Source organism: Triturus cristatus, chromosome 8, assembly GCF_964204655.1.
Source record: "Triturus cristatus chromosome 8, aTriCri1.1, whole genome shotgun sequence".
Lineage (NCBI taxonomy): Eukaryota > Metazoa > Chordata > Amphibia > Caudata > Salamandridae > Triturus > Triturus cristatus.
The window spans coordinates 434,673,441-434,699,456 of NC_140591.1; the positions used below are offsets into that span (position 1 = coordinate 434,673,441).

The following is a 26,016-nucleotide window of genomic DNA, read 5'->3' on the forward strand; positions in this document are numbered from 1 at the left end:
GTGGTTTGATAAATCACATTTTGATGTTGCATCGTGCATGCACCACGTTGTGTGATGCAAAAAAGACGCAGCCCCTTGATAGATAGGGCCCTTAGTGTATATTGAATTGTTAAACTGATGTGCTCTACTGAAAATAGACAGACAGCACCACCTTGAGGCGGACTGTTGTAAGAAAAGTGCTGGTGTGAAGAATAAAATTCCTGTGTTGTGCCCTTGCAAACACCAGTACAAACTAACCACTGATCGCACCCACTATATCTATTCCCACTTTATATCAAGATAGGGATATATGGAGGTAAAAATAGCAAAAATAAACATACCTACATATACTTTGCTTGAGGATAAAGTGGTAGTTCATGTGATGGATGCGATATTTTTGTGGGACTAGGTTTGTACCACAGCACAGTGACATACAACCCAAAGTTCCTTAGAATTACAAATCTCAAAGCATCAAAATCTACCGCTATGACCTTTACACCCATATTGATGTGCTTTTTTGTGCTTAAGAAATGCCCCAAAACAGGAGTTTTCACCCTACCATAGTAATCTTTCATATTTTTAAATTTTACATTCAGACTGGCAGAGATTATATGGACACTGTTGGTCAATGTTGCTATGGGAACTGAGTTCCAAATGGTCTGTGTTTGATTAGGCTTTAGCTACAGCATTAGGGCCCAATCTTCCAAAGAGCCAAGTAAGGTATATGAGGACAATCTTAGGCCACCACCAGATTTACAATTAGTCAAATTACAAATAAAAGAAACCCCAAATGTACTACTTATGACTGCATAGAGAGCACTCCAGCAAGTAAAATGCTTTCCCTGAAACAATAAAAATCCTTGCACGTTTCTTGTACACTATAATCAGGATTCAAGATGAGAAGAATCCAAGGGCATGGAAATACCCAAATATGAATGACATGGTTCCATGTTAATCCTAGTTACCATAGAGAAATGATGCTGTGTTTTGTGCCACTATAGTCTATAGGCAACAACCACTGGAAAATAATTGAATTATTTGGTAGCAACTTTCACTCTCTATTTGATGTCTCCTTCCACGTCCACCCATTCTCTAACTCCAAACTGTGCCCTCTACCCAGCACTTGTACTTAGGTAGAAATCTCCATGTTCAGAGATTACTGTAAAGAAATATCCACTATTGATTGAAAAATAACCCTTACGATACTCTCTTCCGCAAGCAGAAAATAATGTGACATCCTATCTACATATTCTCCCCACAGATCACACATTCACATGACAATATCCTGTTACTTTTGCATACTCAATTCCTTTCTCTATATCAATCCGTACCAACTATCTCAGAATCCCAGATCTCTTCTTACACCACTCTGCATTATTCCTGCTACCAGTGCTTAATTTGTCCAAAAAAAAGTGCCAGGGCACTCATCAATCAGGAGGCCACTACAGCTCACACAATACATTGCCCCTGGCAGCACTACAAATGACATTACCAACACAACTACTAATCATCACACTTCTACAGATGTGACAATTCAGACTATTAGAGGGCCCCAAAGCTATAAGAATTGTTTGTGTGGCAGGTATTAGTCACTGACAATGTATATTGAATGAACAAACAACAAATGTCGTGTTCATCTCGAAAGAAGACAAACAGTGCCACCAAGTGGTAGACTGTCATAAGTGGCGGAGTTCACAAGTTAGTGCCGGTGCCCAGCACCAGAAACCACCGGCTCAAACTAAGCACTGCCTGCCGCCCAATTCATAGCTACTGTGAATGATATTGTAACCTCCATAACAGAAAACCAAACAATCATCACCTCTTTCTGAAGTGTACACTTCCTTCTCCCCTTCAAGCATTTTGCCCGTTTGTCAGTTCCTCTCTTGTAGCTCCTTCTCCAAAGACCTCACCTCAATCTTTCTGGAGCTCATCCGCCAATGGTATGTCCATCCCTTTCATTCCAAGCCATCAAAAATACTTGTTTTTTTCACCTTCTTCCGCTCTCTCATAATCTTCAACAAGTTGACTTTACTGGCATCTAGCATTCCTGCTTCAAAGTCAAAATATGTATTTCCATACACAAAAAGCCTTCAGCCGATCCAATTTGCCCTGCTAATTGCATTCTTCTTCCAACCCTTATGGGATCATCCAAAATCAATGTAACAATTACCCCTCAACCAAGAAGCAATGGACTACCCTGCCATTAGGTCTCTGCAAAATACACACAAATGAACAAACTCTTATCAAGTGAAAAAGCTTTTGTCCATCCTTCTATTCCCACTTCTCATCTATGATCATCCTAGTCTAACTCCCAGATGCCTTGGAAACCTTGGGACTCAATGTTCCCCTGTGCACAATGCCTGACAAGCATCCTTGTCTCTAACCTCCTCTGGATCTCTTTGAGCCTTCCTCTTTCATCCACGTCAGTTTCTCCCCTAGTTAATCCACCCATTGGTCAGTCTCCCATGCCATTATTCATCTGCCAGCGTTAAAGCTCATGCCTAGCAACATGCTTCTAGGGCACAGATGACTGGTCGGATGTACAGGAAGGATTTGGGAATCTGTCTTTTGCTGTGTCAGCATTGGTGAGTAAGCTATTTCCTTGTGGGCATGTTATCACGTCAGGTCCCAATCGCAGAATGCAGAGAGCCAACTCCAGCTGCAAACACGTGGTGTGTATCTTGCATAACTGCAAGATTGGGGTACCATCCATTCACTCCTATAGATAGAAACCACCAGCATCCTCTAGGTGGCTATAGGTGCCTTCGGTGATATCCACAAAGCGTACTTGTATGTAACCTCCTACAAGATCGAAGACTTCACGATCATGTTGGTGCACAGGTCATGTTGTGTCTGCCATTTCCTGCCACCAGATCACCAGTGGTGCAAGGCTAAGAGTGCGTGTATGCGACCACGAGACATGTAGTGTGAACGTTAACCAACTACTTCAGCAGATGGGCCTCTACTGCGAAAGCAGACAAGTGATGGGACAAGTGTCCACTTTATTTTGCACTCCACTCATAAGGGTCAGGATACATCTCTGCTTAGAAGATCTCTAGCTGTTTTGTCTCCTCCAGTGTCTAGGCTTGACTTTTTCCTAGTGATGCACAATTACATTGGAATGTTGTTGTAATAAAGACTGTCCTAGCTGGAGACTGTGCGAACATTTCGTGCTCATCAAACCCATTTAACCCCCCCCCCCCCAAACCCCCCAACCCCCTTAACCTGCTGTCTTTAAACTGCATGTGGTATCTTAGAATTGGGGCATGTTAGCACTACCATCTCCCTCCTTTTATCAGGCAAGGACTTCCATCGTTTGGCGCATAAAGAATATAAAAAACATAATTATAAAGATATAATAAGCAGTAGGCGGATGCGGAGCGTCCGACTTCCGCTTCTCTCCATCCATTCATGGCGGCACGGGCGCGCGCGTCGGCGCACCTGGTGCGTTATCTATAATGATAACAAGGGGCTATTAACTTGTTAGCAAGCATGCAGAAAACCAAGGTTACGCGGTAATGGATGCACAGGGATTCAATTCCGCTTCAAGGTGACCCGGGGATGCGGCGTAAATGCCGGATCGGATTCTGATAGGCCGCTGCGGGGGCGTGGATTTCACCCGGGGACTTGACTGAGGCCATCTCACGCTGCCGTCCTCACAACGGATTGTTCTTGAGAAAAAAGGGCAGTGGACACTGGTAATTAGAGTGGGGGCTTCCACTGCCTTTCCTCTTTCTTCAAAGACAGTTAACTGAAGTGGTCTGTATTTTTTTAGGAGCTTCAGACCACACTACGGTTGGGACTGGAAGAGCGGCGTGGAAAAAGGATGATTTTTTTTAATTGGTTCCCGCGCATTGCTAAAAGGAATGACAATTGTTACAAAAGAAGCAATCTCGAAAATTACCTTTGTAGGGCTTTTATGCTCTGCCCAAAGGAAGCCATAATATTTAGATGTTCCTTGCAAACATAGCACAGAGGCAGAATCAAAGGCGCTGTTTCTTAAAGGCTACTCTGCTTCTTGCATATAAAGTAGGCATGAATTGTTTTTTAACTTTAATTCATGCGGGGATTCAGCCCACGTGCCCGTGCTTGCCAAACTCTCTGGCTGCACACGAGCGATTTATCAGAGGACTTCCTGGCATTTGAATCACTGGCCAACCCTCGTGACGAATGTGCGCCTCGTGGTGCACATCTCCACTACAGATAATCATAAGGACAAGACTTCTACCATCTGCTTCTTAACAAGACTTGCGGGTCCTATTACAAAACCCTATATAGGGTTGACACAGTGAGGTTACTGCCAGTGAAGTAGGGGGCACTGGACAGAAAAAGACAGAGTGATTGGGGTCTGATAATCCAGAATTGTCCCTCTCCAGGAAGTCGGTGGCAAGAGGGAAGTTGTGACAACAGCTCTGGGCCCTTTTGTCGCATGGGCTTTAGGGCAGCGGGCAGTCACTTCACCCTGGGGTCCAGCAGATTGCAGGAAATGTTAGATAAGGGTTTGAACAAACAGAGCCACTCAACTGGGACCTCCCCCTTGTGGTGTGTCGGGACTGCAAGGTCTAAGTGGGCCACAAACAGACCAGGAACGTTACTGTGCAAATTGAGAGTCCCCAAAGATCCCGGCTTCTAGCACTCAGCATCATCTGTGTTGATTCTGCAGTGGCGGCTGGCTTGTACCGAGGGTGGTGGGGTGGGGGCAACAAAAAGAGTCATAAAATAAAATGGCTTTCCTTCATTCATAGGGCGATGTCCTCGTCCCTTGGGTGTCTTCCAGGAAGGTCTCGATGCAGGAAACTGCACTATCCAATCCTGGCGCTGCTTTCACAGCACTAAAGCATCACCAGGATTGGCTAGAGTGGCCTCTCTCAGTGCTCCTCAGAGCAGTGGAGGCCTGCGCGTTCTCTATCCCAGCTGTCTAAGACAGCTAGGCTAGAAAACTTTAAATTGCGCATGTCTGGCTGGCCGTCCCAAGACGGCTGGCCAAAGAAACGTGCGCATTTTAAAGTGTACAGCTCCCTGCTGCTGCTACTCTGCAGCGTTGGCCTCACCCTGTCCTGACACTTAGTTCAGGACGGGTTGCAGAAAAAGTAAATGGCAATAAATAAACTTTATTACCTTTTTTTTCAGCTCTGGGGATCTGGGCTTGTGGGGCGACGCTCCTCAGCTCAAAGGAAGGAGCCACCCCTGTGATTCTGTAAACTTGTACAATAATGTGCTAATGGCGGAGAGTTATGTTTCAAGCAAACAGAGGTGTTGCAGAATCAGGCAGGACCCCTCCTATAATAGGTGATAGAATGCTGCTAGTAATTACCCCTAGCAGTAACCTCCCACAATTGCTAGAAATGGGCCCGTGTCTTGACAGAGCACAATGATGTTGAACTTGCAGCCTGGAAGGAGTCCAGGGCAGTGCAACGCTTGATCGTCAATGCACGACAGACCCCTGAAGGAGCACCGAAGTACTGCACGTCAATGCTTTTCACAGACGATGAATCCTCTCGCCCCAGTCTGTAAGAGGATATGTAGTCATTCCAAACCCATCACAGGGTATGTGAGGATTGTGGAGAAGTAACTTAAACCTGCATAAAAAGTCAAAATATCATCTGTACTGTCAGTCCTCCTAGGAAGACATGCTTAGGTTTTACCCTTGCAGAGATCATTGCTATTAATATGTAAATTGATACTTGTATAGCGCACTACTCACCCACAAGGGTCTCAAGGTGCTTATACGAATACCACTGTGGAACCCATCCTGGCTTTCTCTGTGAGGCATCCACTCCTGGGCACCCCCAAGGTAGAGGCCAGGCATCCTTAGCGTTGTGGGGGCCGTTGTGGAGATTAAGCAAGCTATTGCCCAGAGTTGCAGAGTGGGACTCCATGATTGGAATGGCACTGAGGTGAGAATTATCAGGTCCGTGGAATTTTTGAGCCCAAGACCCACCGAGGCGGGGAATTGAACCCTGGTCCCAGGCTAGACCTCTGCATCAGGGTCTGCCACTCTAATCATTGAGCCACACTTCTCCACTAATCTCCATTAATCATTCTCCACTAATCTCCATTAATCATTCCTAGGAATTTCAGGAAGGCTAGAATTCTGGTTGCTGAAATGACTGAAGATTGCACTATATAAATTTAGGCAATAGTGGTCCTGCCAGCATGGATTCAAGGTCACTGCTGCTCGTTTTGAGGGGTTTAGCTACAATGAAGAGCTAGAAAGTGAATAATATGAAAATGAATTTTTCACCATTAAGACATTGTGGTTCATCAAAAATGCATTTAGGAATATGAGTGGGGCCAGCGATATCCATTGGAAGTCCAGCTCCCACAGTGCACATGCTGTAACTCCCCCAAAAACCAGGAAGGTTTATTTTGTATCTGTAATTGGACTTTGTTAGAAACATTTGATAGAGTAACGTACCAAAGATTACTTTATGATTATGTTATCTGTGGGGGATTGGTGATCACTTTTGAAAAGGGTTTGTAAACGAGTTGCACGCTAGTCTTCGCAAGATAGTTATTAATCGTGAAATTCGTAGTTTTGCGAAGTATGAAGGAGAGGTTCATACTTGGGACGGGACAAGTTCTTTATGAGATATGAATGATAAAAAGGGAATGAGATGAGACAAGTGACTTTGCAAAGATGGATGCACTGGAATCACAAATAGTTCTCGCCACACTTGAACCAAAGGGAGGTCGGAAGGAATGACCATAATGTGGAGGAGGGCCAATGAGGCATTTAGGTAATAATGATTTCCAAATTTAATGCAAACTGAATTCAGGCAAAATGATGGAACCCCTAAAGAAAGGATCTGGGGATTTTCACAGAGAAGGAGCCATTAATACAGAGTGATGCTGCATCAAATGCCGGATATGTAGCTTCCTGCATTACAAGGGTATGGACTGGTGAGGTACACAAGTCGCTTTGCTAATGCACCAGGTACTAGACAGCAGTGCTTAATTTGTAAATAAATAGGTGCCGGGGCTCTCGTCAGGAGGTCACTGCAGCTTTCACCACACATTGCTCCTGCCAGCACAGACAATGATAGTAACAACACACCTACTAACCATCACACTTCTACAAGTGTGACAATTCGCTATAAGAACAGCTTGAGCAGCAGGTAATAGTTATTTTAAATTTATATTAAATTACTAATTACCTGTTGTTGTGGTCATCTCTAAATTATCAAGACAGTGCCTCCTTGTGGCAGACTGTCACAGGCAACGGTGTTGACAATTAAGTGCTGGTGCAGAGCACCGGAAACCACTGGCTGAAATTAAGACTGCTAGACAGGCCCATGTTTACAATATTCTTGACATCATTTATTAAAAAAATATTATTCTTGAATTGGAAATGGGAGAGTGGTTGTTGAAAATTGAGAATAATTGCTACAAAAGGGTAGAGTTTTCAGGAAACTTAAGGAGGGTTTTAGTGAGGCACACCCATGTACAAAAATATGCCCACAAATTAGTAAAACATATGCACTTCTCACAAAGTCACACAAATACATACTACAGTAGCAATATTGACAGAATAGGCTCACATCATCTCTAGACAAGCCTGGAGTACGTCACGCACTCCACACAACCATTCACTGGCACTGCAACAATTTTACATAGAAATCAATCAATGCAGGAAATAGCACAAACTTCACAGAGAAAATAATATAAAATATTTTCTTTTACAATTAAATTATAACATATTTTTAATAAATGCTAATTCGAATACGTTTTTGGTAAATAGTTTTTCTCATTTTACATTTCTTTTAAAAGAGTAAATATAATGTTATTTACATTATTTTAAAATAAAAATGCTGTTACAATACATTATAAAATGTTGATTTCATTTCTCATAGGCGACTTTTTTATTTATTAAAAAATATATTTTTAGTGTACGAGTAATGTAATTCACAGTTTATTACTAAGCTTTAAGCACATGCAGCATATCTGTGGGTGCAAGGTCAAAGGGAGTTAACAGGAAGAACTTTTTCGCACCCATCCTCTCCTGAATGTAATTGCAGCATATGTACTCCACTGAGGTTGTATGGATGCAAACCATGGAGATCCCTGTATTGATAAAAAAAATAAAGGAAATGTCAAGGTATGTCTCCTCCCCCATGACGTTCACTATTCTCTCAAGGGTAGTAGAATGCATCCTAGATTCTAGAGATGGTGTTTTGTGTCATGTGAGTGAAGTAGCCTGAAGAAAAGAGAAGAAAAATGATTGTGTTATTTTTCATTATCTGCCTATTTATCTTTGCTCAATGTATGTGAGTTGTGTGATCTTTTGGTCCAGTGTGTGTTATTATATTGGCATTGAGAGTTCTCTGCCCTGGGGAGCTGAGAACTCTCTATTCTCCAGGGGTTCAAGAACTCCCAGAACAGGAGTAAATTACTTTTAGTAACTCTACTGTTGGAAATTCGGCCATACAAAGCTCCACCCCCTTCGTTTGAGGGGATTGAGAGTCCTAACTTTAAACCTAGGTGGAGATCTCAGCATAGAATCGGTGAACAGCATCTCGAAGAAGATCGCCACCTTTTCTTAGGTAGAAATGTTCGTGTGTAGAGCTCTCTGCATAGAAATTTGCCTTTGTTTATGGAGTTGGCAGTTGTCCACTTAAAAAGGTTTCTTTAATAATAGTGAGTGCAAATATTTAGTGCCAATCACTACTCTATGTGCACTGTGAACCCCTAATGACAGCAATAGGTTTATTTGTTTGGTTCTGAGAGTGCAGCTTCTGATGTTTCTTAGGGCTAGATGAGCGAAGCATTTTTGTGTTCACAAACGTCCCGATTTGTAGAATTGGGCCGTATGCGACCTCAAAAATGCTTTTTCTGATGCACAATGCCCAAATTGCGAGTTGGTAACTTGCTACCAAATCACAATTTGGGTGTTGTGATTCAGTATTTGGAAGGGGCGTGTTCAAGGGTTCCATTCCTAAAACCGAATCACAGTGTTACGTAGAAATGTTTTGTGTCCGAAATGCAGTCGAAAAACATTGGCATTTTACCACCAAATCAAAGTTTGGTCGTAACCCATTCTCTAATAGGAAGGGGTCTGAAAGGGAACTCTTCCAGTATGAGAATGGTCAGAAAAAGATTTTTTAGAAGCAGGCAGTGGTCTCCTACTCTAAAAAAGAAAACTTCAAACGTTCATTTTTTTATTTTTAAATGCATCCTGTTTTCCTTTAAAAAAAAAAAACAGGCTGCATGTTAAAAAAAAAATTGCTTTATTTAAAAGCAATCACAGACATGGTGGTCTACTGACCCCAGCAGGCCACCATTCCTGTGCAAATCAATATAGGGTTCTGGCCCGTAATCAGTAAGGCTGGACCAATCTATAATCAATACAGCAACATTCCTGCGATGGCAGAGAATCCTAGTGGGTCCCAAATTGTGACCTACCTCAATAATATTCATGAGGTAGGTCTATTTGCGATTCACCAGGAATCACTAATGAAAGTCAAAAGAGTTTCATATGTTAGGAATAGCAATTTCCTAATTGCGATTTGCATGATATCGCTATTAGGAAATCACTATTCCTAATCTTTGTACATCTGGCCCTAATTATGTTAATTTCCAGCTGTTACTAGCCCAATTTTGCCGCAGTCAATTTATCGACATCAAATGGATGAAGGACCGAGTTGGCCCTGGCAGTGTTTAACCTGTGACGTGAAAGGTACATCGTATGCCAGTAGCTCATGCTTAACGTACAGATCCTTCTTGCCAGTTACACACACTGACTATAAGGACCAGATCCCCAGGTATTTACAAACATCCAACAAGGACTTTGGACAACCCTGATGTCAAAGAACATTACACTGTAGTTCTTTGCTGTGAGAGAACCCTTCTACCATAGAATGACTAACATGAAAGGGTGAACAGTTCCAAATTACTGATAATGAGCTGAAATACTGTGGATGTGACTGAAGCCCAGACTGTACACCTAATACAAGGGCAGTAACAGGGAAGATCTTAATTGTAAATTAAGCTGCCCTGAAGGCAATGCGCATGAAATCACGAACCCCCAGCGAGATGCACATAAAAGTGATAACAATGTTACATCAAATGCAGATCTGGAGATTAACAATCAGTCTTAAACCTACTTGCGCAGATGCGTTCAACTTAAATAAATACAAAGTTACTACTGTGGCTGAAAATTGTAATTGTCAATGTATTTATATAGCGCTTAGGACCTCTGACCAAGGCATTAATGTGCTTTTTGGCAAATAGTACGCCATCCTGAACCCAAAATTGGATTCTGCTTCATAGTAGTGCACTCTGGGTTTTTTATAGGGTGTAATGCACTTCTTAGAATAATTTGCTATATTAATAGATTTTCTGAAATCGTAAGTGGGGGTTCCGTGGCAGAGTAACAGGTATTGTTCACAAGAGTGTGCCAAGGGCGGTGGCAACATTGCCAATTTGGTAAACATCCATAAAGTCGCCACTTCATGGGTTTGGCAAACAGTGCCAACGCCATTTCCCCCACACAGTGCAGTGAGTTTGGGAATGTGGATATCCACAAACGCTTTTAGAGGGTTTGTGATAGGAATTTCTTCACATAGAGTTTTATTTTCCATATGAACTAAAAAGAGGAACACCTTTGTATTTGGGCAATGAATATTCCCCTCTGTGAACAATCCCCATTTGTAGGGTAATGTCGGACAAGGGTACTTCACACAAACCACAGAGGTCGTAGCTTCATATGTCTCATAATAACAAACATTGTCAAAACCAATCGGTCTTGCTTTGCCAAAGTTCAGAGAACAATGTGATCAGCGTAAATGTGTGTAGAAAGCAATGAAAGCGTTGCTTTCTTTACTTTCAAGATAGCATTCATCTTGCATCATGCAATGTGTGTTGCATCATCATGTGCATCATGTACATTGCCATGATGATTGATGTGATGACAACTCACGTTGCATCACATAGTGCAGCGGCCATCTTGAAAATATAGAAAACAATGTTTTCATTCTTTTCTATGCGTTAAACATGGCCGGTCGCCACTATTGGCTTCAGTAACAAAGGTGGTGTTTAAAAGCCATTAAAGGCTACCACCATAGAGAGGGCTAGCACTGGACAGTGGAGTGGGGCACCATGCAGGGCATCTCCAAGGCTGCACATCGAAACGCGGAAGGACTGCGTCGTGAGACATTGTTAAATATAAAAGGTGCATATCATAGCCCATGACCATGTTGAAGACTAAAACTAACAAATAACCAGAGGATTTACTTAGAAAAAATAAGAAATAATATATGACGCGGTCCTCTCTCCAACAGAAAATCCAAATACATTTGGGAGAAAGACGAGTATCATATAAGAAACTTGGATTTTCTTTTGGCACTAGTATTGTGTGTCATTCGTATAATACAACAACTGAAGCCTTGAAAAAGTTTCTAAGAAACGAAACATGTGTCGGCTGCCGGTTCAACGCTCAAAAGGAAGATTGCCACACCAAGCTGTCTATCTCCAATCACATTGTTATCGTTTTTTAAATTTGAATTTTATGATTTAAGATTCTTTGTGAAATATTCGTATTAAATCTATGCCGCAAGAACGAAATTGATGTCCTGCTGGTACTTTGAACTGATCTGTGCTAATTAACTATATGAATTAATGCAAGTGCTGAGGTTTATATTTCCATTTTGTATCTCCAAGGTTGACATCAGAGTCTTCGAGCCATGTGGAAGAGCACTGGGAGATAGCGTATGAGAGAAGAGACAGGGTAAGAAGAACATACAAGGCATCCCCAAGGCCTCCATCTGGTGCGTGGTGCACAACCGAAGACCATAGGAAGGTAGGGCAGTAAGAGAGAGATGGGTTGATTTAGAGTGGGATCACAGTAAAGAGAACAAGGGTGCTCTGAGAGTAAGCCATGCAGTCCCATGGAGGGCTAAACAAGTAATAGATTTTTTACAAAAAAGTAGTTCCATGACTTCATCAGTGGAATGCGGCCCTAGTCAATCAAATACAAAAGGAATAAGGCAGGTTGGTTATCGTATCAGGCATAGACTATCACAGTTCATATAACGGGGGACTCTTGGGCAATGAAGGTGCATGAACAAGCCTGCACATGCTCTGAGTTCAGCCGACGCTAATGGATCTCCTGACAACACCTAACTGTATGATAACAGATACACATCTGAAGATTGTGTATAGAAGAATGACTAGCACTATTATGTGATGCCCTGCTCTAACGATGAAACACATTAACTGAGATCAAATGTAGGCCGTCATAGAACAGGAGTGAATCAGAACCACTGTGCCATAAAAGTGCTTTCAGATGTTATGCTCGTATCCAGAGGCCGAGCTCAGCTGTTATCCTAGCCTAGTACCATCCCAAGATGGCTCCCTCTGGAGGGGGCTGCAATATACAGTTCAACAGAACCAAAATGGAGCTATTATAGGTTACACTGGTGTCCAGCTGCTTACAAACCTCCATAGGCAGAGGTCTGCTGTTCTAAACCACTACCAACCTTAGATGGCTTCCTCTGGAGAGCGCTTTTGTCAACAAGCTGATAGACGGCACATGGAGCTATTGCGGCTTACACTGGTAGCAAGCTAATCAGTAATCACACCCTACAGAAGCAGAGCACTTTTGTTCTCCTAGCCTTTCACCACCCCAAGATGGCTCCCTCTGGAGGGTGCTTCTGTAGACTAACTACTAGAGGGAAGATGGGAAGCATTCTCAACATGTGACCCACTTTATGCAATAGTTTGTGCATGCAATAGAAGACATACTCCACTGAACACATGGCTTGAGTTTGGTCAACATTTCAGCATGACTAACCCTGAAGAGGTCTTTATCAGCTGATAAAGCATGTCCTCACGAGTGAGACATTCTGGGTGTAAACCAAGAGCACCAGGGACATGGGTACACCTTGACATTTTACCTTCTTTGGATCATTTGTTTACATGGACATTTTGTAAAGTTCTCCCTTCACCTTGCTTTACTTAAGAGCACCGCCAATATCGCGTTAGAGGAAATTATGAGGAGGTCTATCCAGTGACTGAAGAACAGAAAAAAGCGGTGACCCTGAGTGTAATGGGGGCGGGGTCAGTGAGGGTGGGTGCAGGGCCAGAAACATTGCCAAAAAGAACAAATTATTCTGCAACTATTTTGTTGACCTTTCACCTTAAGGTAAATGCATATCAAATATAACTCACTGCCAGTTAAAGTAATCTGAGGTAAATGAAAGCTCAGTTGGTTAATGTAATCACTGCAGATGTCTGTGTGTAGCCAGACAATCCGAGATACTGATTCCTAGTTGGCACAGTGGAGAACAGAGTGCATTTAGGGTTCTTTGAGGACCTACCCCCAGATGAAACCAATATGAAGGTGGAAGCCATTAGTTTACAATTGTATTGTACACAATATAACGCTGCCTCAAAATGTGCAATGGGGTTTAGTGTTTAAGATAAAACAAGTGCTTCCCAAACATATACATTTACTAATACACAGTCAGACTGTGCCCAGTGCCAACTTTCTTCATAGGTTTCCATTAGAAGGATGCCCTCCAGAGCTCATCTTGAAACACCCTTAGACTGCCTCTCAAAAAGATGTGATCTTTGCCATCTGACTCCTCAAACAAATGTAACACTTAAAGCCATTAAGTGGGTCCTAATTTGCCGTTCGATTTGGCATTAACTCGTAGAGTACAAATGATACCGTGTTCCAAGGTGCAAGCAAGGAAAATGGGCCTTTTGGCTGGTGTTGGGGTAGTAAAATACAGAACGTTTCAGGGTAGAATGGCCCCCGCAGGACTCTGAACCCGGTGTCACTGCACCTGCTGCACCAATGATAGGTACGCCTCTGTCATTCACCAGGTGCACGCACGCCCATTTCTTTACTTCCTTTCGCAGTCTACTTCTACCTTGGTTTCACAGAACAGGAGCCCCCCTCAACCCCTCCTCATTCCGCCTGGGCCCCTCAAGGTCGACATTCACCTCGGGAATGATCGGTTTTTTAAAACAAAAAGTAAGAACTGTTTTTGTAAAAATAGAAAGATTGGGAAGATGTTTCACACAAGATGCCATCAGCATCGAGCACGGGGTCTGTCTCAGGTGAACGTCAAAATAGTTGGAATTAGCCTGTGATCTGAGTGATTTTCTATTCAGATGTGACTGCTGTGGGCGCCATTGATTGCAACTGCATGTTACAAAGATATTAACCCTAGAAGCAGAATTAATAAAAACTGAATGATTCAGTGAATTAATAAATTAACTATATTGCACGTCTCTTTAATCTAAACTACACCAAGGCGCTTCCTGGTGAGGAGAGGCGGGTTCACAGAGGCTGGAAAGGTTTGAATTCAAAAAGTGCTGTTGAGAAAGTTAAGAATACGTTGTTATTGTCCAACTCAACAACATGCGTTTTGTCGACCTTGGAAGGATGAGAGACCAAGCCTGTCCCGCCTGGGCTCCAGGCGTTGCTTGCCTGTGGGTGGCACTCAGATTCTTGCAGTAAAGGGACTGACGGATTGAGCTGTCTCGAAGGCACGACCCAGTGCTGCTGACACGACGCATTGTAATCACTCCAATTACTTCTCCATTAGAGAACGGTGCCTTTGTCTTTTTGATGATATATTAAAATTCGAATCACATACGTATATGTTGCATAACCAACCCACTCGCGTGGGACAGTGCAAGGGAGGGCACGTTAGAAAGAGCTTGGCAGGCCTTGGTGGAGGGTTCCGCCAGGCTCCGCTCTGGTGCTGCTCGACAGATGCTACAGATGTCTCCTGCTGTCACATAAAGTGTTAGCTGGCTTCACGTTCAATAGAAAATGCACAGCCCCACGCGCTTTCACTGCTTGTAATCGCTCCAAAACGTCTGAGCGCTGTGAAGCCGCACTAGTGGAAGTTAAGCGCCACACATGCCAGAAACGATATCATTAAATTACAGATCAACATATAACACCGTCACCAACATGTACGTCTGCTTATAATCGTTCCGGGACGTCTGAGCGCTACGAAGCCACACTAGTGAAATGTAAGCGCTACACTCATGCTAGAAACTAGACCATTAAGTTACAGACCTATATGGCAGGGTAAACTATGGGCAATGCCCCCATCTCCTTTATGACACAATGACACTAAACTCTTATTATAGCTTTGTGTCACCAGATCCGCTCAAGTCAGTGTTCTCTAGTTGAAACCGTCGCGCGCTCCACCAGTGGTAATTAACAATAAACCAATGCGCAGGCATTCCTATGTTCATCGCGTGGGCACAGTGACAACAGTTCAGTGCAAGAAGCATGCGGTTGGAGGTGGCACGATGCCCACAGATCAGAGGAGTCGTGCCAGCTGGACGGGTAAGGCATACCACGCTCACACGGACACGCTGCCACCCTGATCAATGAACGAGGGTCGTCATTCACATTCAGAGGGGATTTAGTAACGTATCCGAGAGAGGCTTCCCTGCGAGCAGCTATAATTAGACCAGAGAGAGTGGCGGTGCCCGCAGCCTGCCCGGCCGCAGCGGGTTGTAAGGGCAGGCTGCAAGGATGCCTTCACAGTAATAACCTGCGGCTGGCACCTGAGGGCGGGGGCAAAGCGCCGCCTGCAGCACGGAACCGCCGTGTTTACTCCACGAAGCCACCCCTAGCCAGTACAGAGAAAATGAACCACGACAGGTCGTGAACCGAAAGCATGCCCATGGCTGTTTAGCAGCAGAGCCGGTTGCGAGGGAAATGCCCCCACGGAGGGCACGTCTTTCTTTTATGTATGTTATGTCCCAGCGTGAGGGGGTGTTTTCTAGTGGCAACTAGGCAGAATATCGTTTTAGTGGAAGTAGCAAACCCAACCCGAAGCAGCAGTGTGATCTTGGGCTTAATTGAGTTCTTAGTTCTCTGTGGATTTCCTGTTTTATAAAAAAAAAACTGTTTGTTTATTGTCACTAATTATTGACCCGTACTTGTAGAGCACCGCGACTGCCATGGTCATCGCTGAGCTGTGCCATGAGGAGATAAAAATTGATTATAGCACGTTGACGTATAACACGTCAACGTTCACCCTGCTGTTAGGAGCTATTGTTTCAACAGATAAAGAATGTGATATAAAAAACGGCTGCCCAAGAGCACACATTTTCATGTCAAGTTGAAGAAGTTGGCATTAGAACCGGCATCTTCATTGCTCGGATGTCTCCGGTGTAGCTAGCAGAGGATCACACATCGAGCATTCATCCAGACACTACGGGCACTACACCCATAGCAAGCAATAAACCCGAAGCACAATAACTTTGTATATACCTTCGCCGCCCCCTCCCTCCCAGCAGCGAAACCAGCTCCCATCAATACTTGTCACACAAGATTAACTGAACGCACAGACAGAACTAAAGTTAACAGCGCAGCTGCTGACTTTCGCAGACGGCTCACTCCAAGCAGCGGACGCGATAGGGGCCAGAGGAAGGGAGAGGGTGAAAGGGGTGATGTGCAGAGCTCTCATGGCGTGAATGAGGGCACAGCTGTTTATGATTCGATGCACCCGGCAGCCCGTACCACTTTCAAACGCAGGCAGTCTGTAGACTAGAGGAAGCCAAAGGAGCGAAAGGGTGGACTGGACACCCCGCAGAAAATGCCTTCTGCAAACAATAGCCCTCATTCACTAAAGTCAGTGCAGCGTCGCGTGATTCGGTGAAATTTAGCGCCGCGAATGAAGGCCTTTAGTCAATAACTAGACGCTACCTTCGGGGTCGGTTTTGGTCATGTAAGCACACAAACAAAACTTTAGTAAATGGGGGTCAAATGTACAAACATGTCTACCACTGCCCCAACTGGTGTGACACAGTGCTGCCTCTGCGCCCCGGGCACCTAACATGTCCCTCAGTCCCTCTGCGAACCTCTGTACCACCTCCATTTTGCTGCTGATGGGGTAGAGGGTAATGAGTACAAAATGTTGAAACTACACATGTTACTTTGCGCTCTGCTTACTTTTCGTGGCTGCCTCCACGGCTCATGAATGATGCCAGCGGAAGGGAAAAAGTACAATGGAACCTGCTAGCCTGCTTCCACTGACTGGCGTCCATGTGCGTTCTTGTTGGCACGGACAGCCAGCCAGGCTACACAGGTGCAGAAGCGCCACACCTGAATGAGGTGCAACAGACTGAATGCCCACATACATGGAAGCGGTGTTAGACTGGCCTGGAGGACAGCCTGGCAGTGCCAGATGGGCCAACTTGAAAGGACTAGTGCATGGGCACTATTTTTTGGCCCCGCGGGCCACGAAAACCGTCCCACACACTAAACCTTTAAAACTGGCCAATGTGACAGTGCAGACTGTTTGACAGGCCAGCCCAACACTGATGAGAAGGTGATGGAAATAACACCTGTGGATTCTCCTCCACATTTAACAGTTCCTCCAGAAACCTGAGTAGTTTCCATTAACATCCAAATGCAAGTCAGGCTCCAAGTCCTAAGGCTCCCCTGAGAAAGGCGCCCTCCACTGAACAATCCCCAACCATCTCCCAAACCTCCCATACATCCTCTAACCCTCCCAGCTCCCTTGCCATCGTCCCACTATGTGACGTTTGTGCTAATGTTATGAATAGTTTCAGTACTTCCTGTGTGCAAGCACGTACGTTATTCAAGGAAGAAGAAAGCAGGTATGCCGACAGCCATGCACTATTCACGCGTGTTTCACCATTCCTGTACACCTTGCCCCCCTAGTGCTGGCATGCAGCCGCCGTGTCAAAAGTTCGCATATTCAAAATAGGCAGGCTCGCGGGTGGCACACTCACCTTCAGGCTGCGCGTGGGGTTCACCACACAGACCAGCTGCCCTGCGGCTGTGAAGACCCTCTTGGCTTTGCAGTGATGAAACCTGAGGTGAATGAGGTCCAGAACAGCTCCAAAGCACTGAGTGAAGAAAAGCATCACAACTTTTTTTCGGCGCACCCTCTCTCCCCCGAAGAGTCAGATACTCCAGGTCGTGGCACCTCCTGTCGACCTAACTGCACATAGTCTGCCCGGGTCGCGCAGGGCACAAAGCTCGCAAAGTCACCCGGACTTCGCCTTCAAACGGCAGCAACGCCTTGAGGTGGAGGCTGAGCAGCAACCATGACCGTCACTCTAATCCCACAAACAGGAAAGAGAAACTTGCCTGGGAAGGGTTAATGTCAGCAGCGGGACGGCTGTCAGTCCCTCCGCCTCAACAGTGCAACCTGGCTGCGAGCACTGTCCTCCCGCACAGCCTGCTGGCATGCCTTCATATCCATCACCAAAATAAAGATGCTTAGTATCCTGCAGCAGCGCACCGGCCAATCGCAGCCCGGAAGGGTTCTCCTGAAAGGACGGAGACAGCCAATGAGGAGAGAGCTCCCCGCCTCCTCCCTCCCCAGCTCACTGATGAGTGGAGCCTGGTGGAGAATGTATTATTGAGTATTACCATAGATCAGCACGCTGCGTTTATCGTGTGATTACCGCCAGCTCCGCGCGCCGCTCCGCACAGGCGCCGGTGCCATTGATTGCTGTGTGTCTCAATTTATTAACGGGCTTAATTTGAGAAGAGAGCTCTCTTTAAAAGCTAGACAGGAAGGTATGCCGCTATAGATTAAAATAAACTTCTTTAACCCATCTAAAGGGTAAAGGGGCGAACGGTGTTTCGCAGCTCTGCATTTTTGCTGGTCGAAGAATCTTGGCAAGAAGTGCAGACAAAAGTTTGAAGAAAAAAAGAGATTCTTTGGAGGCGGTAGTATATGTTAAACCTCAAGCTCTTGAGTATTTATCCAGTCATATTTTGTCGTTGCATTTATCATTTATATTATTGGGGTATGTAAAGTTTTATTACCCCCAGAGTAGTCTCGCATAGTTTCTTATCAGATGCCCACCTGTAACTTTGACTTTTTGCGCACTCTTTCAGGTGCCTACAGGAACCGGTAACCTAGGAGCATTTTGCATGTAACTGCTCCACACCTGACTCGACCTCGGGCACTCACAGGGGAAAGCCACGTGACAGCACTATACTGGTGTACAGGTGATGAAAATGGGGACGAGGCCATCAAACAACATTGAGAAAGTCCAGATATTCGCATGGAAAGCTACTCTTCCAAGAACTCCAACGTATTTAGAATATTTTACACAGTTCTCACGAGGAATAGACATACTCCAGAAAGCAAAATATTATTTGAATTTATACACCCCCAGTTATTTACAAGATAAGGCCCCATGAATTGCAGATTGCAAGGTATTAGAACTTACACTGTCATTCTGCGCGATGTAAACCACCTGGCGAGTCATTTGTATACTTGAACGGACCTCTAAGGAGACATAATAAACATGTATTTCATCAGGTGAGGGATTTATAGAGTGCCCTACATACACCAGCAAAAGGCTCACAAATAATGGTGGATGGAATGAGGAACAAATCAGTCTTGACTCTGCTCCTCATGGGAACAGACTATTCCGAACTGCCAAGCCAGGTCCTCCCTGGCACAGAAACAAGCATACTGGTCCCGATTTTGGGGTATTACCCCTCATCAGCCAGGCTAGCTTGAATCCAGTGTCTCAGTGAGCCCGGGACCCACGGCTGGGCATACCTGGCGCTCTTAGGGTGAGACAGAAAAAGACACACAATTGATGGACGGAATGTGTTCCCAGGATGCTTGTTTCCGGTCTGGGGAGGACCTGGCCTGGCAGTTCGGGCTAGACTGTTCCCATGAGGAGCATGGTCAAGACTGATTTCTCTATGGCTGGGTCCAAACTGGGGTGGCATAGTGAGCAAAAAAACAATGGATTAAACCCAGATCTCTTGACTGGGGGTGAGTGGTTGAAAAGTTTCAGCACTCCGTTCATCATCTTGTTGTGTTTGCTACATACACCAGAGCACGCCGCTAGCCGCTGTTAAACTCAATTTCCGCATTTTCTACACACCAGCATCGGAGGCAACATCCTACCTGAATTTTCTGCATTTGGGGCCAGGGCAGTGAAACTTCGACGGGCTGCCTACGCTGTGCGTCTCCCCCGCTGCCATACTTCACCTTTGGCCGCCGTTGGGGGAGACTACAGCTCCCGTGATCCTTTGGGGGCTGACACCTTCCGCTTTCCAGCGCGCCCGGAGGCACTTTAAAAGAGAGTGCTTCCTTGGCAGAGCGGGGGCCGCATTTTCTACACACCAGCATCGGAGGCAACATCCTACCTGAATTTTCTGCATTTGGGGCCAGGGCAGTGAAACTTCGACGGGCTGCCTACGCTGTGGGTCTCCCCCGCTGCCATACTTCACCTTTGGCCGCCGTTGGGGGAGACTACAGCTCCCGTGATCCTTTGGGGGCTGACACCTTCCGCTTTCCAGCGCGCCCGGAGGCGCTTTAAAAGAGAGTGCTTCCTTGGCAGAGCGGGGGCCGCATTTTCTACACACCAGCATCGGAGGCAACATCCTACCTGAATTTTCTGCATTTGGGGCCAGGGCAGTGAAACTTCGACGGGCTGCCTACGCTGTGCGTCTCCCCCGCTGCCATACTTCACCTTTGGCCGCCGTTGGGGGAGACTACAGCTCCCGTGATCCTTTGGGGGCTGACACCTTCTACTTTCCAGTGCGCCCGGAGGCGCTTTAAAAGAGAGTGCTTCCTTGGCAGAGCGGGGGCCGCATTTTCTACACACCAGCATCGGAGGCAACATCCTACCTGAATTTTCTGCATTTGGGGCCAGGGCAGTGAAACTTCGATGGGCTGCCTACGCTGTGCGTCTCCCCCGCTGCCATACTTCACCTTTGTCCGCCGTTGGGGGAGACTACAGCTCCCGTTAAACTCAAAGCTGACTGGATGGCAGAGGGGGATAGGCAAAAAGGTAGGGTTTCAGTTTGCACTTAAACTTTATAAAAGGTCAAACAATGTTCTATAGAACCGTATGACAGTTGGTGCTCTCCTTTAGAAGCAGTCACTTGGTTCCTTGAAGTTAAATGGTTTTTTTTACCATTTAGAATGGCTTGGAAACGACTTTGTACTTGGAAACAACTTTCTTTTGCCTTAGGAAGTTGTGGCTGCCTTTGAGTGATGGTGCAACTGGACTGCCTTCCCTCATGGTTAAGAGTGAGTTCAATGGGTGCCGTCTTCACCTGCGCTCTGTGCTTGATTCTACAAATTGTTTCACTGACGTTGTAAGCAGGATAATATAACTGTAGAGTTGTGACGTAGAAACTGAAGAATTGTAAACAGATCACATGTCCCAGGCCTTACTTTATAAGGTGGCCCCACACCCTTGAGACAGTTTCCTATCCATGTGCGCAGTAATGAAAGTTTTGTAACTATTTCCTCACTTTCAGTTATCCTTCTAGCTCCCGTCCTGGAAGTTACACTTCTCTTCTCCCACCTCCTGCTTGTCCTGTCTCAAGGATGGTACAGTAAAGGTAAACATATCTGTTTTAAGTGTGCCTTACTTGAGCTGAGCTTTTGCTCAACGGAGGGCAGAAACTGGTGCCACAGTGTGCGTTGATTCTCACCAGCCACGTGCTGAGCTGAAATGTGGAAACTTAAATTCAAATATACAGTGCCTGGCTTATGCCCTTTACAAAGTGGTAATAGACTTCAGCAGATGGTGTGGTCTGGTCATTTATTGGCTTAACACTATAATCATGCTCCTAACTAGTATTACTATGCCATCATAGATCGAATATTCAGTAAATTTGCTGGAATTGCCTATAATAAATGTATATCTAAAATACTACTGGAACTTGACTTGGTCATTGAGAAAGGTATGGCAAATTAATGCATAATTTTGCCATGCAAGCAAAAGAATGGAACAGTTAAAATCCCTTACGATAACATTCATTTTGGCAGATAAAGCCACAAGTGAGCTGGAATATGTTACACTTACCCTATAGGGAGAGTGGATTTGCTGCCTCAGAGTTTGTATTGTAATACTTGATCAACAGGCGCACCACTGGTTTCATAATATTAGGGATGCACCACACTAGGAAATAGAAAAAGGCCTGGATGTTCCAATTTCTTTACATACGATTATCGTGAAGAAAATGCAGTGACCCAATACAGACATTTACAGAGTTGACTCGCGATATGGGGATGGGCAAGGTTGGAAGAGATTTGTAACACTAGTACATTGTGCTCACCTTTGATGCTGCTCATTAACAATCCCAGTAGTGAGGGAACCTGGGGCAATAAAAGAAGTCACTCAGCAGAAGCCACTTAAAATGGGAAATATATATATAAACCAAACGTATATGCCATTACCTGAATATATGAGCTTGGTTCCCCATTCCCGGTTAGACAAACTGTTTTACTACAGACTAAAGCAAACTATGTATAAAATTGACCCGTATTGCTGGCCAAGCTCAAAGAATGGAATCTCTTACCTACGATCATATCAGTATCATCACCATTTACAATGCTTACCATGTAACCTATTTACTGACTGCCTCTTATATTATGAATTTGATATGTTATTTACTTGTCCCACTGTGATTTTATTTCTTGTATGTGTTTCACTTTTATGGATACGTTGTTATCCGAATAAAGTCTTTGGATTGGATTGGATTGGAATCTCTTACCTAATCTCATATCAGTATCATTACCATATATAATGCTAACCAGTATGTATAATATGCCGCCAAAAGACACGACTGTTGGGAACAGCACTGCTAGCGTTAACTATTTCCAACATCTGCACCGTGACATCTCAGATTCCCAGGGGGTATTATTGCTGCCAACAGACTGAAGATATTTACTCGAATGGGAGGCATAGACTACTGTCCTTAAAATTCATACAGGGAGTCGGCTAACCACTGGTTGGTCCGGCTAAGCTGGACCTTGCAGAGAGCTCGGTGTGTAGAAGTTGTTGGCCTCTGGAAGCAGGGTTCATTCACCTTGCTTGGCCCCGTCCTACCATTTGGTAATATTGATCACAGACATTCAATTTGTTACACAAAATGATTCCTTTCAGGTTAGAGATCTCACTGTTTGTTGCCTTGTTGGTATGTGTAAAAAAAGTTTCCAAGACTCACAGAAAATCTACTGCATTGGCTCTTCTTATGGGGAAGCGTAGAATTGCCATGACCTGTGGGCGAAGCAAAACGCCAAAAGGCTGGATTAAAGGCTTAACTGTGAGTAATAATTACTTAGAGGTATTCTATCACAACTGCAGAGACCATCAAGGCCTAGAGGGATTTGGGATCCTCCAAGTCAGTATCTGTCAGGTCAAGTATAAAGCGCCAATGAAAGTCCAATGGCAAAATGGTGTAAGCTGTTATATAATTACCATGGGATTTTAAAATATAACAGTATGATCTGCAAATTACCGTATATCCACTATAAGTATATCTCCTAAATGTGGATGAGCTCGTGACTTTGAAATGTTAACATGGGGTATCTGTGAAGGTGACCTTTTGTTATGTTACATTACCAGTTGTTGTTATGATGCAATAAAATCTAAAAGAAAGCTTTTTTTATTTTTGAAAGTATCTAAAGTTATTACTATGCTCTCAAGTATAGCAACCACTGCCACTTTCAAGACTTCAAAGTAATGATGCCAGTCTCAGATTCAATGACCAAAAATAATGGAAAGTTCCAGAGAATTTTCAGACGGGTGTCATATGAAACCCTACAGTTCCCCTAATCGTAACAACAGATGCAAGTCAGGGGTGGTGTGGATCCACTGTGAAAGGAATGGAAGTGAAAGGGGAATAGTCAATAGATTATGGTGCCTAGATACCCCCAGGTGATTGTCGCGCTTTATACATTTTATTCTAATTTCATTCATTTCATCGCCAGTCTTCAAACTGGTGAGAGTTATCATCAATTCTCAGGGCCCTTCAAAAACTGTCTTCCTATATAACAGGGAAGACAATTTTTGTATGTACAGACAGCCAGGTAGTCTGCAACTACTATATCAATCATCTAGGGAAGGGGGCAAATGTCAAATCCCTGGCAGCAGTAGCAAATTACATGTGTTCTTGAGTGTAAAGCATCTGTTTTCAATGAGTGTGATGCACATTCTGATGAGTGACAACAGAAACATTCAGTCCTCATTAAATTTGTAATTGGCAATGGGACCATCCAACAGATCATTGCTTACTTTAGCCACTTATGACTGGATCTCTTTGTGTCTCAATCCAATGCTGTTGTTTCTCATTTCTGTGCAGAGATGTGTTCCACTGAGGCACGGGGGACAGATGCCTTGTCTGTCCCATGGCTAATGGGTCTTCTGTACTCATTCCCTCCCATCCTCCTTCTTATCAGGGTGTTTCAGAAGATTCAGGAGGAGAATGTAACATTAATCTTAGTCACCTCTTATTAGCCTCTGAGATAGTGGCTTCCAGCGCTAATACAATTATCAATTCAACGTCTCCAACTTTGCATAGAGCCATCACCTACGAGTAATTTTAATCTAAGAAAGACACCACTGAAGCTCCTTCACCTCATGGGGTGGAAACTGAGAGGTTGGGGCTTGAAAGATTAGAATATTCTAGAGGTGGCTATTTATATTGAAGAATCTAGAAAATATTCCACCCTTACATCTTGAACTACGGAGTAATGAATACAATTTTAGCCCTACTGTTTACTAAAGGGTTTTTGGAATGGCTTTGTTCCTTTCACCCTATCTGCACAATGGGCAGTAATAGGAGCTTTTAAAGAACCTTTGTGTATATTTCGAAGATTACCCCTTTGGTCAAAAGAATGCTGAGGAGTTTTAAAAGATAAACTACAACTCAAAAAACTCCATCATACCTTCCCACAGTACTAAAGGGGCTGTAAGGTCCTTCCTTTGAAACATTAGCATATGCAATGATTCAGTGGCTAACAGTAAATGTAGTTTTCTTGGTAGGCATAACATCAGTTAGAAGGTGGCGGAAATAGGAGATTTTGTTTCAAACATTTTTTCATATATTAGACTCTACCCGGATACATTATGACCGTACCTGGAGCCTAATTTCAAGCCAAAAGTTAAATCTTTATTCAATTCCTCACAATAAGTTATCAAACCAGTTTTTGAATCAGATTCAGACCCATCTACTCTATTGTCATCGAATGTCATAAGAGCTCTTCTAATTTACCTGAAAAGAACGAAAAGTTTTAAAAATTCAGAATTGTTTTTGTATTGTATAGTCCAGCAAACAAAGGGGAAACATCAACAGTAACTTTAAGTAGGTGGGAACAGCAGGCTATTACTCAAGCATACTCCTCTTTGGGAGTTTGTACACCTGGCAGACTTCAAGGTAGCTCTATCAGGGGAGTGTCAGTATCATTGGCTGGAGCAAATGAGGTTCCTGTTTTGGAAGTGATCTCATCCTACTTCTTTTGTGAAGAAGTATCAGTTAGATTTGAATAAAGATTTTCCTAATTTTGGCTCCGACATATAGAAATCTGTTATGATATAAATAACATCACTGATTTATGATTTTCATTAAATACTGGATAAATTGCATAATTATTGGTCATGTCAAATCCCTATAGAAAATGGAAAGTTTGGTTAAACCCTCAGAAAATAAGGACTGTGATAGGGTAGCTGGACGTATGGTTAATGCATATATTATTATAATCTTCATTACCCCGAGTCCTAGTCCTCCCCATCACAGTCCACACTTTATAAGGTGACCCCACCCCTCAAGACAGTTTCCATAGCTAAGCATTCCATAAACAAAGTTTCAGAAGTGTTCCCTCCCCTTCATTTATCCTCCTCCCCTTCATCCATAAAAGTTCCACTCCCCCGCCTCCTGCTAAATATAAAGCTCAACAATTGCTAAAGAAAATGAAGCTGTGGGAGGAAGGCAGTAGACCTGTGACAAGGAGGACGTGGGCTCACAGCAATTAAGATGATTGGAAAATAATGAGCTCAATGTAAACGCAATCCTACCAGAGGCGACTGCTCACTTGTGAAACAGGTCAGTTTTAGAGAGGCCTGTTGATTTTCAATGACATAATGACCCACAGCCCCTCTGAGACCTCACCCTAGCAACTTTATTTATCCATTCCTGCCCATGAGAGTTCCTTGGTGAGATACATCTTGTAGGAAATTGGACTGCTGGATGCTGGCATTTTACTCTGACAGTGCACTGAAGCCTCCCAACCAGGCTCCAGTACCAGTGTCCTTTCC

General features: G+C 44.2%; 1 protein-coding gene across 1 annotated transcript in view; it reads right to left on the bottom strand.

Moving 5' to 3' along the window:
- Positions 1 to 18,172, bottom strand: part of SIAH3 (siah E3 ubiquitin protein ligase family member 3) — a 400,913-nt gene extending 382,741 nt beyond the window's left edge. Inside the window, exon 1 of the mRNA XM_085621835.1 lies at positions 17,716 to 18,172. Within this exon, the coding sequence (XP_085477961.1) occupies positions 17,716 to 17,850 (135 nt within the window). The 5' untranslated portion in view covers positions 17,851 to 18,172. The remainder of the gene's footprint in view (positions 1 to 17,715) is intronic.
- Between the last annotated feature and the right edge of the window lie 7,844 nt (positions 18,173 to 26,016).